Source organism: Ctenopharyngodon idella, chromosome 20, assembly GCF_019924925.1.
Source record: "Ctenopharyngodon idella isolate HZGC_01 chromosome 20, HZGC01, whole genome shotgun sequence".
Taxonomy (NCBI): domain Eukaryota; kingdom Metazoa; phylum Chordata; class Actinopteri; order Cypriniformes; family Xenocyprididae; genus Ctenopharyngodon; species Ctenopharyngodon idella.
Window position 1 is genome coordinate 8604098 of NC_067239.1, and position 15784 is coordinate 8619881.

The 15784-nt window shown below is 37.3% G+C and overlaps 1 protein-coding gene across 1 annotated transcript; it reads left to right on the forward strand.

Moving 5' to 3' along the window:
• The first annotated feature begins 672 nt into the window (after nt 1-672).
• On the forward strand, nt 673-15045 carry ints7 (integrator complex subunit 7). Its single transcript, XM_051875614.1, has 20 exons — nt 673-942; nt 1151-1280; nt 1476-1622; nt 1789-1926; nt 3198-3244; nt 3342-3541; nt 5517-5639; nt 5730-5847; nt 5986-6120; nt 6251-6348; nt 6728-6967; nt 7054-7191; nt 9719-9925; nt 10040-10234; nt 10388-10491; nt 12363-12431; nt 12612-12744; nt 12895-12993; nt 13596-13781; nt 14549-15045. The coding sequence occupies exons 1-20, from the start codon at nt 849-851 to the stop codon at nt 14840-14842; spliced, it is 2895 nt and encodes a 964-aa protein (XP_051731574.1). The 5' UTR covers nt 673-848; the 3' UTR covers nt 14843-15045.
• Nucleotides 15046-15784: the final 739 nt, after the last annotated feature.

Sequence of the window (15784 nt, forward strand, 5' to 3'; positions counted from 1 at the left end):
TAAATACTATAATAAAACACAAGTTTGACATGAAAAGTCGAAATTATGAGTTACTAAACCATAATTGTAATTTGAAAAAAGTCATAATTTCTTCTTTTATATAATTATTACGACATTTTATCTCATAATTATGACTTAGTAACTCAGAATGTTTGTCATAATTATGATTTACCAAAGCATGATTCGAGCTGAAATGGTCGTTAATACAATTTAATGTTTATTAGAGGGGAAATACTTTTGCATGTAACTTGCTATTCATGTTATTTTTAATTTATTTGTAAGAATGAAGATTATTTCTGTATGTGAATTACAACAAAAAGATCAACATTACTGCTGTTTTTATTCATTAATTTATTTTTTCCCATATGTGTAAAATTATAGAATATTTGTTTCTATTTTAATTAGAATCAATAACTATTATTTTATTGCGTAATTAAACATAAAGAAAGAAAGAAAGAAAGAAAGATAAACAGAGACTGAGACCAATCAGAATTAACGCCGACACATAGGCCACGCCCTCTTTGGTACTCGGACGGTGGTTTTCTAGTGGTGCTCACTTGCTCACTGCAGAGCCAAATGAGGTGTTATGGGTTGAGCTTGACCTGGTCCAGCTCCACCTCCGTGGATCTAATTGGTGGAGGGATAGAGTTATGGGTAGGGTTACAGCTTCTAGCGTTTATTGTCGTTCAACGGAAACCCGACGCAACATCCTGGCCACGTGACCTGCACTGCAGTCGGGTCACCCACTTCAAACTTTATGCACCAAGTCTATCTAATCTAACGAATAAAATATCGATTTAAAAAAAGCAGTATATCGTTCTACGTTATTCGCAATCTTGTCCTAAATAATGTCGCTCTCCGCAGCGCGTTCGTTTCTGTCGGAGGCTGCTTACGGCGAGCAGGAGCTGGACGCCAATTCAGCGCTGATGGAGCTTGATAAAGGTGCTTCTTTATAAACACCAAACAGTCACACACGTGTGCATGAATGTGTGTTTTGCTTAAATTATACATACCTTATATCGTATCCGTTCTGATAAAGCAGCACTGTGTTGGTTTATATTGAGAAAGAATGAAATCTGTGGATATCCTACCAATGTAATGAAAACAGCACAACACACATTAACTAACTGCTATTTTTGCACAACTAAAGGTTTAAGGTCTTGTAAACTGGGCGAGCAATGTGAAGCCGTGGTCCTTTTCCCTAAACTCTTTCAGAAGTATCCCTTTCCCATCCTCATCAACTCTGCCTTCCTGAAACTGGCAGACATCTTTAGACTTGGGTAATTGTGCACATTAAATAAAATCTATATTCATTAGCTTTGAGACTGTCTGTATACTGTTATTACCTGGCTGAAATGCTTGATCTGATTTGTCAAATATTTCTGAATAATGATAGTTGTTTATAATAATGCTATGTAACTTACTGCTCCTTTTCAAAAAGTTCTGAATCTATACATTCACGCCTGTCAAATTAGGAACAACTTTCTGCGACTCTGTGTGCTGAAGGTCACACAGCTGAGCGAGAAACACCTGGAGAAGATCCTGAATGTTGATGAGTTTGTCAAAAGAGTGTTTTCTGTCATCCATAGCAATGATCCTGTTGCCAGAGCAATAACTCTCAGGTGCTTTTATTTTATTTTACAAAAGTCATATGTATGTTGTCAGCTTCCTCCTACTAATTTTTAATTTAATTTCTGTTATCAATTATTCTGTCAAAGACCATCCAAGGAAAATGTGACTGTACACACTGTGTCAATATATGTTTTTGTGTCCTGTACATTTTGACAGGATGTTGGGAAGCTTAGCTTCCATTATTCCAGAGAGGAAAAATGCCCACCACAGCATCCGGCAAAGTCTGGACTCTCATGATAACGTTGAAGTAGAAGCAGCTATTTTTGCAGCTGCTAGTTTCTCATCACATTCCAAGTAAGTGGTTTTAGTTTTGGTTAACGATAATAACCCTGGAAATATTATATATTAAATATTATTATTTTGAAAAAACAAAGTTAACATTTAAAAAAATAATAATGGTAATTAAATTATATTATATTATATTATATTATATTATATTATATTATATTATTACACCGCCCGGCCAAAAAAAAGTTGCTGTTTGGATTTTAATAGGTAAATACTTAAAGGAACACTCCACTTTTTTTGAAAATAGGCTCATTTTCCAACTCCCCTAGAGTTAAACAGTTGAGTTTTACCGTTTTCGAATCCATTCAGCCGATCTCCGGGTCTGGCGGTACCACTTTTAGCATAGCTTAGCATAGTTCATTGAATCTGATTAGACCGTTAGCATCTCGCACAAAAATGACCAAAGAGTTTCAATATTTTTCCTATTTAAAACTTGACTCTTCTGTAGTTACATCATGTACTAAGACCGAAGGAAAATGAAAAGTTGTGATTTTCTAAGCCGATATGGCTAGGAACTATACTCTTATCCCGGCGTAATAATCAAGGAATTTTGCTGCCGTACCATGGGTGCATGGGTGATATTACGAGCGCCTGTGACCCCCTGCTTGCACAGGGAGCGTGCCTTGCAACCATGGAAACATTTGTGAGAGACGCTGCGTAATGTCATTGCGCCTGCTGCAGCCATGGTACGGCAGCAAAGTTCCTTGATCATTACGCCAGAATGACAGTATAGTTCCTAGTCTTATCGGCCTAGAAAATCGCAACTTTTAATTTTCCTTCGGTCTTAGTACATGATGTAACTACAGAAGATGCGATTTTATCCACTTAAAAAAGCGCAAGTCTTCTCCAGCACATCCCAAAGACTTTCAATGAAATTAAGGTTTGGAACTTGGAACTGAGGTGCCAATTCATGTGTGAAAATTATTATTCATGCTCCCTCCCAACAATTCTTTCACAATTTTAACCCTGGTGAATTGTCATCCTGGAATATGGTCATGATACATCTTAATACATGGTTGTTTAAGAAATGAAAAGCTACACACTCCATCTTTTAGGGTTAAAAGAACCGTTGGCAAACATAGAACATGCTAGAAAAATAATAATCACTGTAATAATGATCCATCCATAGACTCTTTAAGTATTTGCCTATTAAAATCCAAACAGCAACTTTTTTTTGGCCAGGCAGTGTATAAACTGGGCTGATGGCTATTTAGAGAGAGAAAAATTTTGAATGTGAACATTTCAGTCATTGTCTTTTTTTTTTTTTTTTTTCCCAGAGATTTTGCTGCAGGGATTTGCAACAAGATTAGTGAAATGATTCAAGGTATGTGTTCTCCTCATGTGAGTGATCTTCATTTGATCCTCCTCAGTTGTATAAGTGGTCTGGTCTGCAGTCTGATGGATTGTGTGTTTGACTGAAGGATTGGACACTCCAGTGGAGCTGAAGCTGAAGTTGATTCCGATGCTGCAGCACATGCACCATGACGCCAGTCTGGCCTCGTGCAGCAGAGAGTTACTCCAGGAGCTGGTGTCCTCCTACCCGTCCACAGCCATGCTCATCGTCACTCTACACACCTTCACCCAGCTGGCCACCTCCTCACTCGTCGATATCCCTGAGCAGGTCAGACTGTAGCTATTGTTTCCATGTATTGTCTTAAAGAGTTAGTTCACCTACAAATTAAAATTCTATCATCAATTACTCGCCCTAAAGCTGCACTATTAATCGATTAATCAATCTCGATTCAAATAGCCACACAATCTCATTCCTAAATTCGCCTGTGTCTATTAAACCTTTTACAAAATCATACCGGAACATTCAATTTCAAATTGTTCGAGCTGCTGCTGAGCCAGAGATAGCAGTTGTCATGTATAGGTATGAAACCACTTCACAAATAGTCTTCTCAACCATATTGTTATTTCTGTTACAAATATTCACAAAAGAACTGGGATACAAGCTAATAGTTCAGGTATATACAATGTCTACGATAGCAATCAAATTACAGTAAATCACCTTTTGAAAGTAACGTGGCACTTCAAATAACGATTCTATCGATTACATTGCTATGCCACCAGATATCGACAAGTGACTGTAAAAGGGTTAGCTCACCCAAAAATGAAAATTGTCATTTATTACTCACCCTCATGTTGTTGTACACCCGTAAGACCTTCGTTCATCTTCGGAACACAAATTAAGATATTTTTGATGAAATCCAATGGCTCAGTGAGGCCTCTATTGCCAGCAATGTCACTGAACCTCTCAAGATCCAGAAAGGTACTAAAGGCGTATTTAAAACAGTTCATGTGACTACAGTGGTTCTACCTTAAAATTATAAAGCGACCAGAATACTTTTTGTGTGCCAAAAAAAATAAAATAACGACTTCTCAACAATATCTAGTGACAGACGATTTTAAAACACTGCTTTGAAGCTTTACGAATCTTTTGTTTCGAATCAGTGGTTCGGATCACGTAAACGAAGCCTCGTTTACTGAAATCACGTGACTTTGGTGCTTTGAACCACTGATTCGTAACAAAAGATTCGTAAAGCTTCGAAGCTTCATGAAGCAGTGTTTTGAAATCACCCATCACTAGATATTGTTGAAAAGTTATTTTGTTTTTTTGCCGCACAGAAAGTATTCTCGTCGCTTTATAATATTAAGGTTGAACCACTGTAGTCACATGAACTGTTTTAAATATGTCTTTAGTAGCTTTCTGGATCTCGAGAGGTTCAGTGACATTGCTGGCAATAGAGGCCTTAAATTATTTTTCATTGAATCATTCATTTGAGAGATTTATTAAAAAAAACACTGATTCATACAGTAATGAAACTAGTGAAGTATTTATGAGCGAGTCATTCATTCAAACAAACAAAATGATTTTTAGAAAAAAAAAATCATTCAGATTCATTATACATTTTAAATGGACTGCAGAAATTAACATTTGTCAGAACCTCTAGTAGATTACATGTTATTTTGTTTAATTGTCTGTTTAGAATCATGGGAGAATCATGATCTCTGTTTGAAACAAAAAAATTGTAATTCTCAATTTATCCAGAATCATGCAGCTCTAACTCACCCTCATGCTGTTCCAAACCCATAAGACGTCTTCCATTCATTTTTGAAACACAAAATACTTTTAATGAGTTTCCTATTCCTCCAGTGACAGTCTACGCAGCTACTGCTGTCACTTCAAAAAGTTCATAAAGAGATCATAAACTAATGCATATGAATTGAGCGGTTTAGTCCAAATTTTCTGAAGAGACTCGCTGCTAATGGAGGGACAGAAATCTCTCGGATTTCATTAAAAATATCTTCATTTGTGTCCCAAAGATGCACAAAAGTCTTACAGGTGTGGAATGACATGAGGGTGAGTAAATGATGACAGAATTTTCATTTTTGGGTGAACTAAACCTTTAACAACTCTAGAATGGCAGCATATGAAATATATTTACAGCAAAAAGTATATTTTTTTACTATGAAATAAAATGATTTGTCTTTGGATGTTAATGTGTAGTTCATTCCTCCTCATACAATTCTTTACAATTGTTTTCCTTCTAATATTTCTCAAGAATTGAACCCCTCCCTCCTTTGTCTTGTAGATTCGTCTTCTTCTCCAGTACTTGAAGGAGGACCCCAGAAAAGCAGTGAAAAGACTTGCCATTCAGGATCTCAAGCTCCTGGCTAAAAAAGCTCCTCACTTGTGGACCAGGAAGAACATACAGGTCAGAGAGTCATAGATGTTCATGGGACACCTGGTTCATTTCTTACTACAGTAAATGTCTATATATAATTTCCAAGATATGTGTTTGTAGGTGCTATGCGAGTGCGCTCTCAGCACCCCGTACAACAGTTTGAAGCTGGGAATGCTGTCTGTCCTCTCCACACTATCTAGTACCATCGCTATTAAACACTACTTCAGCCCTAATACAGGTACAAACTCAATCTATATCAAATATGGTAAAAATCATTTTATTAAAAATGCATTTATGCAAGTTTATGCAAAAGATTTCATGAAGTATCTCAACATTTCTCATGAGTTTAACCACCTAATCTCTGTGGATGACGCAGGTGAGGCATCTCCAGCACCCCGCCACACTGACCTGGTGAAGCTGGCGCAGGAGTGCTGTTACCATAGTAACCTGGCAGTGGCAGCCCATGGAATCACTGTGTTGACCAGTATTGCTGTTTCTTGTCCAGAGAAAGGTTGGTTTCTTCTTACTAATAATTTAATTTGGGTTGTATATACTCAAAGGATATCCATAGCCTTCATTTTAATATAGAGAATGTTTAAATAACAAATAACTTTCTGTTTTTAATATAAATATTTTGTCAGAGGTCATCCAGCTGGAACAAGAAACAGTGATGGGGATGGAGTCTCTCATTCTGCTCTGCAGTCAAGATGACAGTAAAACTGCACAGGCAACACTTAAAGTGAGTGTCAGTCAAAGGATTACAGAGCTTAGAATATGTGACTTGTCCCAAATAGCTGCTTCTAGGTTCCACATTTCAGTAGTCTTCCACATTGCAGCTTATTCTGCTTATGCAGCTTATGCAGTAGTGAGTTGGTGACCAAAACATATATTCTCCTTAAGCCAGACAAGATACAACTCAAATAGAATGTAATGCATGTTTTTATGATAATATTAAATTATAGACTACATTGAATATTTAAAATTGATTTGTCACTCTGAACCTTTTAAGTGAACTGCCAAAAAATCTAAAAGATGCTTTAAAGTGCTCCATGTTTCTTCAATTCAGTTTATGCTCAGTATTTTTAAGTCTTGAATTGTTATCTTTTGTTTGAACTCAGACGGCCCTCACCTCTTTGGTGAAGATGTTGAAGAGCTGTCCTCATCTCAGTCAGAGCTCTGTTGATCTCCTGCTGGGGCAGCTGCATTGCGCATGTGACTCTGCACGGGTGCTCATGTGTCAGGCTCTGGCTGCTATTGCCACACAGCAGCCAGTGCTGGCAGAGGGAATGCTGGGAGACCTGCTGGATCTCTTCAGGGTGGCAAGTCACAGAACCTCAGAGAAACAGCAGGAGCTTCTGGTGAGCAAATAGAGAAATTATGTAGCTCTTAAAGTCTATATTTCACCAAAACGATCAAGAGTTATTTGTGTTGTTGCTTTTCTTAGGTTTCCTTGGCAACAGTATTATTCGTGGCCAGTCAGGCTTCTCTCTCGTCCGAGGTAAAGACTGTGATCAGGCAGCAGTTGGAGAATGTGGCCAATGGTTGGACTGTGTACCGCATTGCCAGACAGGCCTCCCGCATGGTGAGCTGGGCTGTGAGGGAGAAGGAAGCCCATTTCAACTTCATTGGCTGATGTCGCTTATGAATCAATAGTTAAAAAGAATAGTTCACCCAAAAATGAAATTTCTGTCATTTACTCACCCTCATGTTGTTCCAAACCTGTATGACTTTCTTTCTTCTGCGGAACACAAAAGAAGATATTTTGAAGAATGTTGGTTACCATTGTCTTTAACCCCTTACACACCCCCCCGCGAAAAAAATTCATAATCAAATTACTAAGCAGCCAACTGACAGGAATAAGACAAAATAGTATAAATTTAAAGCTTAGAAACTCGGCTTTTTAATGCATCCAATCATTTTGTTCTACTCTTAATGAGTGCTGAGTCATCACTCTAAAATGAAGTGTACCGCCTGTGGGCGCCACCTAGCTATAAAAAAATTAATAATCATATTTTTCAAAACTACTGCCTAGATAATCACAAAATAGGTATCATTTAAAAGCATAGAGTCTGAACTTTACAATGAATGTAGCCACTTTGATTAACTCCTAAGAACTGCTGAGTTATTTGTTGAAAATAATTTTAAAAAAATTAATAATTTAGGAAATATTTTTTTTTACTATGTACTTCAATGTGTCAAAAGCATCATACAGCTCAGATAATCATGTGTTATATGTCATTTAAAAGGTCTCATGGAGTAGAATACAATGACTAAACTTGAGCGAGTTTTTGTATGTGAAGCCCCGCAAGACCCGTATGTAAATAATAAACGTGCTCTGATTGTGGAAAATTGGACATCATTATTTAGATGATTCTCATGATTAAAATGAGACCAACATCAGCATAATCCAATAAGCCGATCACGAGATATTGATCATGCAATTACGAAATATAAAACCCCACAGGCGCACAGATGCTAACTAAAACTAAAATGTAGCTATCACGTGGCATTTCCACTTATAACTTCATGAAACATGCATATATTGTAGAAAATGTCACATTATTACTTACAGTGGACGCTCCTGATTGAAATGAGTCCAAGATCAACATACTCCCATATGTCTGTCACAAGCTACTTCAAGTGAAAGAACGATTTTAAAAATGCCCATCAGGGGGCGCCAATGGATAAACAAAAAGGCTACCTTGGTTCCAAATGCTGTAACTCTTTATTTCTTTATGGGATCACCAAGAAATTTGGATCAGATACAGCTCACATATAAAGAAACATCACCAAAAAAGAATTGTCTTCCTACCTTATTTAGTAAAATTTAGGTAAAATTTTCCCTGAGCAAACTTTTATTTTTTGTCTTTTTCTCAGCAGTTTCTCAGCATGAGAATGTCCAAATTTAATTTAATTTTTTTTTATTTAACAAATGTAAAAAGTTTTCTTTCAAACGATACCATCCTTTTGACTCTCCTTGCTAGAGATTTGAAGTTATGAGTAATTATTGTTCCAAATGATATAACTTTTGATTTCTTCATGCAATCACCACAAAATTTGATCCAGATACAGCTCACATATAGAGGAACATCACCAAAAAATGAACCTGCTACCGTATTTCCTTTATGAGACATTCCATTTTAAATTAGAAAGATACGTAAATTTTCCCTGTTTTTACTTTTTATTTATTTTTTATTTTTTTTGCTGTTTATTTGCAGTTTCTCAGCATGAGAATGTCCAAATTTATTTATTTATTTATTTTATTTAAAAATTTAAAAAAAACATTTTGCTATAGTTTTGGAGTTATGAGTCTTTACTTTTTTGTGTGTCACTCAGAAAAAAAAACTCTGAAAATACCCTCAGGGCTTAAGGGGTTAAATGAGATTTCCAGCAGTGTCCTATAGACTGTAATCCTACATATCTAAAAGTATTGTAATTTTTAAAAAAAAAAAATTTTTATTGTATACATGGAGTTTTTATGATTATATTCATTTACAGACTACATGGGATATTTGTACTTTTAACATTGATTTGTCACTCTTTAATGAACCGTGAAAAATCTAAAAGATGTTTTATGATGAAAAACCTAATATATTTTGGTTTACATATAAAGATTTTAACCTAAAATGTTAGAGTTGTAAAAAAAAAAAAAGGTGCATGGACACGTTTTTTTTGTCCTACCCATGTATTATTTTATTTTAACATTTTGCTGAACTTTTTGTAATGTATATAGTTCCAATCATTCATCTTCCATAGTGAACCATATGTTCACATCACATTTATTTTGCCTTTTCCGGATAAAAAAAAATAATTTCCATGAAAACTATCATGATATATACACTCTACTGTACAATTTAAATAAATCTCTTTTTGTGTGACCGTTATCAGGCTTCTGATAGTTGCGCCATTTAATATGCATGTATTTCTATATACATATATTTCTATTATTATTTAATCTTTCTTTTTTTTTTTTTGTTTTTTTTTTTTGTTAACTGGATAGTTCTTGACAGTTTTCGTGAGATTGACCCAGACAGGTTTATCAATGTATTTGCGCTAGTAGCTGAATACATGGTAAAATGACACTTCTCGTTTTTTAAATTTGTCCACAGGGCTGCCACGATTTTTCCAGGGAATTGTACCAGAGCCTTCGTACCCGCGTTGCCTCAGAACACTTCTACTTCTGGCTGAACAGTTTGATGGAGTTCTCTCAGGCCGAGCAGTGCCTCAGTGGGCTTTCAGATGGAGACTACAGCGCAGCCATGAGCGCCATCTCTGAAGCACTCAAATCCTACCAGAAGGGAATTGCGTCTCTTACGGTTAGGATCTGCCAGTCATGCCTGATTTTGTTCATTTCTCTTTTGAGTTATTTTCATATTGAAGCACAGAACAGTTTTTTTTTGTGACTGATTCTAATCATGTTCTGCCTTCAGGCCGCCAGTACGCCACTGAGTCCTCTGACGTTCCAGTGTGAGTTTGTGAAGCTGCGTATAGACACTCTTCAGGCGCTGTCCCAGCTCATCTGCACCTGCAACAGTCTGAAGACCAGCCCACCTCCAGCCATCGCCACCACCATCGCTCTGTCCTCAGGCAGCGACCTGCAGCGCTGCGGCCGCATTTCAACACAGGTGCTGAAAAACATAAACTCTCTATGCCTGCATATTTTTTGTGTTTTTATTTGTTTCTCTGAGTATTTTACCTAAAATTATGTCTAGGAAATGTTTATGAGGATGACATGTTTATTGTATTTTTTTTTTTTTTTTTTTTTGGGATTTGATTAGATGAAATTATCCATGGATGAATTTAGAAGTCTGGCGGCCCGCTATGCTGACCTGTATCAGTCTTCGTTTGATGCTGACTATGCCACCCTCCGTAATGTTGAATTGTATCCTCTTAAAGTAACTGCATTTAGACCTTCAAAGTTTAAACAGTTAATGAACACATCAAAGCGAATGGGGCATTGCGATGCACTACAACTACAATGGACCCTTCAATAACACACAACATCATCATGCAACAGTCCAAAAGTTCAGAAAGACAAATGTACCAGTTTATAATGTTACAGGTTTGCTCTAGACAGTGTTAGCCTACTTGGTTGCTTATCATGAGACATACCAACACAGCTAAAAGTATTCCTAATATGTTGGACCTTTTATTGAAAGTAGCCTGATTTTACCTGTAGAGACATGTTTGTGATTTTGAGTTGGGGGGAGGTGCGACGCATGAAAGGGGCACTTGCAAGGTTGTTTGAAAATATGCTTTATTTTTGTAATTCCGTTAGGTGCTACTGGTGTCGCAGAAACTACATACTTCACCTTTAAGTCTGGTCAACTTTAAGTCAGTTACATAAAAACATGGATTGGTCTAATTCGAATCTGATAAGAATCTTGGCTAACTGCTACTTGATAAGACTTGTTCTTAAGACATATGCTTTGTCCGAAATCACATTGTTAGTAGAGATGCACCGATGTATCGGCCAACAATCGGTATCAGCCGATAAAAGCTATTATTATCACTATCGGCCATGGGCCGATTGTTTAAAAACTGCCGAAGATCAGGGCCGATTATATCCTGTCAATCAAAATGGTGCAGAAAGACGTGTGCAGACTGCAACTCATACATACTGTGTGTGAAGAAAATCACTCGTGTTGAATTTTAATGCATTAACAGTTTTTAAAAAAATTGTGACGTTAAAGCAGGCTCTTTTTGACCCTATGAATCACCCGTAGTTCAAGCCAGGGTTGCCAGGTCTGCGTTTTTTTTTTTTTTTTTTTTCTACATCAAATATTATTTGTAGCGCCTCCCATCCAATAATCACAAAAAGATTTGTGCTTTATTACTTCTGATAAGAATTAAAGTTTCAGTTTTCAAATTCTGTCCATTTTATCATAAAATTAAAACAATAAATGGCGTTTTGACGCTCTTAAATGTGACGTGTCAGATCGCTGTAATGCCTCAGTTCAGGCAGCAGCGCCGAGCGCGAGTCTTTTCTTCTTCTTTAATACAAGTTATATCTAAAAAAACATGAATGAACATCAAAGGTATGTTGAAATATATTGTACAACTTACCAGAATGTATCATGTCTCATGTAATCACTTTATTTGTGTTTCAACCGCGGAAAGACGTCAATAAAACAGCTTGTGAACAATGTCACATAATGTTAGTTTTACCTCAGGAATGTTTTCCAATGTTCACAGTTCCTTAGCTATCTATATATAAAAAACACTAGAGAGGAGCTTATTTACTGTTAATTATATGTTTGTGCAAATTTGCCATGAAGAGAAGTGCTTATGAAAACTACCTTATGTGATACTAAGTTTTCTACATTTCAGTTTTTATTTGAGTGTAATTATTATATCTGAAAATAAACAGCAGTTGAATATAATACCTCTGCTGTTAATTGTAACCTCTAATATTGTAGTATACCAAATGAGAGGGTTCCCTGTATAGTTTGCAACATTATTTGGAAGAGATTTTTTTTTTTTCCTTAAGAAAAACCAAAGTATCGGTTTTGGCCGATATCATTCTGAATAATCGGTATCGGCAGAGAAATTTAGTATCGGTGCATCTCTAATTGTTAGTATACTAATTTTGTACAAAATACATTGGTGATTTGTTTAGATTAGAGATCGAGTTTATAATGGTCCAAAAGTAAAGATTATAAGCTATTGTAAATATGGTATGTGCAAGGCTGCAATAAATGAATCCTAAGCTGCTCTACAAAACATCTGTACTTTCCTCAAAACTTTTCTCAGACAACAGCAAAGCTGCTTGCTTGTATCTTATGTTATTGAGGCTTTAATAATTGATCCACAAACGGCCAGGTAAGAATACTTTAACTTGTGAATCCATAAAATGAATCTTAACATAAAACAGATGCTTCAAATATTTAATGTAGGATTTTGATAAGATGTTTGGGAGATTTTTTTTATATGATAGATGATTGTATAATAGATTTTAGTTTTTAATATTTCATTGGCACATTGTAATGACATCTGGTTCAGTTTCCAGGAGTTCGGCACACATGGATCAGTTCTGGCAGAGAGCGAGTATGAACTGAGAATGCTGGCTGTGTTCAATCACGTCCTGGAGGAAGTGGAAAACTTAATCAGGAAGCACCCTCCTGTCTCTTACCTGGTAATGTTTAAGAGTTTCCATTGGCTGACTTTCCCTGTCTACAAATCTATTTGTATTTACTTTTTCCTGGATATAATTTCACTTTCATTTTTCTGTTCCTTGCTTTAAAAAAATAAATAAATAAAATTAGTTTTTACTCTCCGTTTCAAGCACACTGGCTGTCTGTGTGATGCTGTCATAGCCATTTTGAAGGTACCGCTGTCATTCCAGAGATATTTCTTCCAGAAGCTTCAGTCCACCAGCATTAAAGTAAGTAATCTGTGCAATGCCACTTTTAAAAATAAATACATTTTAAAAATCTATATAATCTTTATTTTCAAAGCAAAAAATATGAATAATTTTATTTATTCTCACAATTTTTGCACAGTTAAAGGGTTAGTTCACGCAAAAATGAAAATTCTGTCATTACTCACCCTCATGTCATTCCAACCTGTAAGACTTACAGGTTCTACGTCAGAATACTGGCTCAGTATTGGTCGACGCTGTTCACATGAGCGGCACGACGCATGCGTGTGATGCTGACGCAGGGGTCAGCCAATAATGAGTTGCCGTTCTGATGTAGAACCCGGAAGCGCTGCACTGTGTTCACTATGTCAACAGTGTAGGAGACTGACAGGCAAGAGAAAAAATTGTTGAATAAAGTCGTTATTTTTGTTTTGTTTTTGTGCACAAAAAGTATTCTCGTAATATAGTATATACAGTATATTTACTCAAGTACTTTAAATCCATGTCTGTTACTATATATCATGTTAAATAGCCCTTTGTGTTCAATTCATGACTTTTCTTTTTTAAATTTCAAACTATCTGAAAGATTAGATCTTTATATCATTTTGAAATTATTTTTGTTTTAGCTTGCTCTCTCTCCATCTCCTCGTACACCCAATGAGCCAATCCCAGTGCAGAACAACCAGCAGTTGACTTTAAAGGTGGAGGGGGTGGTGCAGCATGGCTCCACTCCGGGACTGTTCCGGAAAATTCAGGCTGTCTGCCTTAAAGTCAGCTCTACTTTACAGACAAAACCAGGATCAGACTTCAAGGTGAGTTCAACCAAGAGTCCAAGGCACTGTTTACAGATGGTATTAAGACGTGTTTTGGGTGATCGGATCACAGGTGGACAGCGCTAAATACAGATGTAAACAGGGTCTAAAACGTTTTGAGCTTGTCCACTTTCAACCACTTCCAGAGGTAGTCGAAAACACATTTGACTGGATTGCTTTCGTATGTAGACACTCATGTGGTCAAACAGCCACAAAAGACAGATTACACTCCGCATACTGACCTAATGCATATACATGGGAAGTGCGCTAATGTACCAAGCACAATGTTCTCTCACTATTCCTGATTTCTAACATGCACTCACAAGCGTTCGGCGTGGTCTTGCTGCTGTCAGAGCAGAAAGGAAAGCTGCAGCTCTCCGGTCGTGTTCATGTGTAAATTGTGTGAGCTTATTTCGTCCATTAGATCAAAATATCTGGAAAAAAAACATACTTTTAACCACCCATAGACCCTCCCCTTGAAGAAATCAGGACAGAAGTGGTTGAAAGTGGACAAAAGAGACGGATTAAAATACCAGGTGTAAACGGGAATGTCTCCCTTTTCTACTTCTGATTCGATCAACCAAAACGCATCTTGATACGAGGTGTAAACAGGGCCCAAGTTTTAACTCATTTTGTTCTTTTGGATCACATTGTTGATCATCTAAGGCAGTTGTTCTCAGCTGGTGGGTAACATCCCCAAGTAATATTTTTCCAGCAGTAATGAAGGACTCAGTTGTGTACTCTCATGTTCTCAACTTTGATTTTAGATTCCTCTTGATTCCAAGACCAATGAGATTGAGCAGAAAGTGGAGCCTCATAATGATTACTTCAGCACACAGTTTCTGCTCAACTTCTCCATCCTGGGCACACACATTGTTACTGTTGAAGCCTCAGTTGTAGACACCAGTGGGATCGAATGGAAGACGGGACCAAAAACCACTGTATCAATAAAGTCTCTGGAAGACCCTTATTCCCAGCAGCTGCGACATCAGTTACAGCAGCAGCAGCAGACCGGGCCTCAGCCGGGACCCCAGAGAAACATCTGTGCCCGCTTCCAGTGACCTCCATCCTCATCATCTGCTTACTGTCTGTATTTTACTGATTTACAGGCTTTCTTATTTGTGTTCTTTAGTGTTTTGTACAAGTGAGTGGGTGAACTACTATCTGGCTTTGTTTGTGGAATAATAAATAGGCTCACATTTTCTTTTGAATACATCCATAAGTTTCTGTGTAAATGCTTAATAAAATAACTAAACTAATACAATTTGTCTTTATTGCAATTTTGGTCTCCTTACGGTGGATTGGGACAATCCTAAAGAAGTATTTCCTGCAGAAGAGAATAATATACTACTCAAAAAAATTAAAGGAACACTCATGCTGGATATCTATACTGATATGGACTGGGTAATGTGGAACGAAAGGATGCCACGTCATTTGATGGAAATGAAAATGATCAACCTACAAAGGACTGAATTCAAAGACACCCTGAAAATCAAAGTGAAAAAATGATGCAGCAGGCTAGTCCATTTTGCTGAAATTTCATTGCAGCAACTCAAAATAGTACTCCGTAGTTTGTATGGCCCCCACGTGCTTGAATGCATGCCTGACAATGTCGGGGCATGCTCCTAATGAGACGACGGATGGTGTCCTGGGGTATTTCCTCCCAGATCTGGGCATCACAGAGCTTCTGGACAGTCTGAGTTGCAACCTCTGTCCCAGAGGTGTTCTATTGAATTTAGGTCAGGCATATGTGGGGGCCATTCAATGGTATCAATTCCATCCCCCAGGAACTGCCTGCATACTCTCGCCACATGAGGCCGGGCATTGTCGTGCGCCAGGAGGAACCCCAGAACCCACTGCACCAGTGTAGGGTCTGACAATGGGTCCAAGGATTTCATCCCAATTCCTAATGGCAGTCAGGGTGCCATTGTCTAGCCTGTAGAGGTCTGTGCGTCCCTCCATGAATATGCCTCCCCAGACCATCACTGACCCACCACCAAATC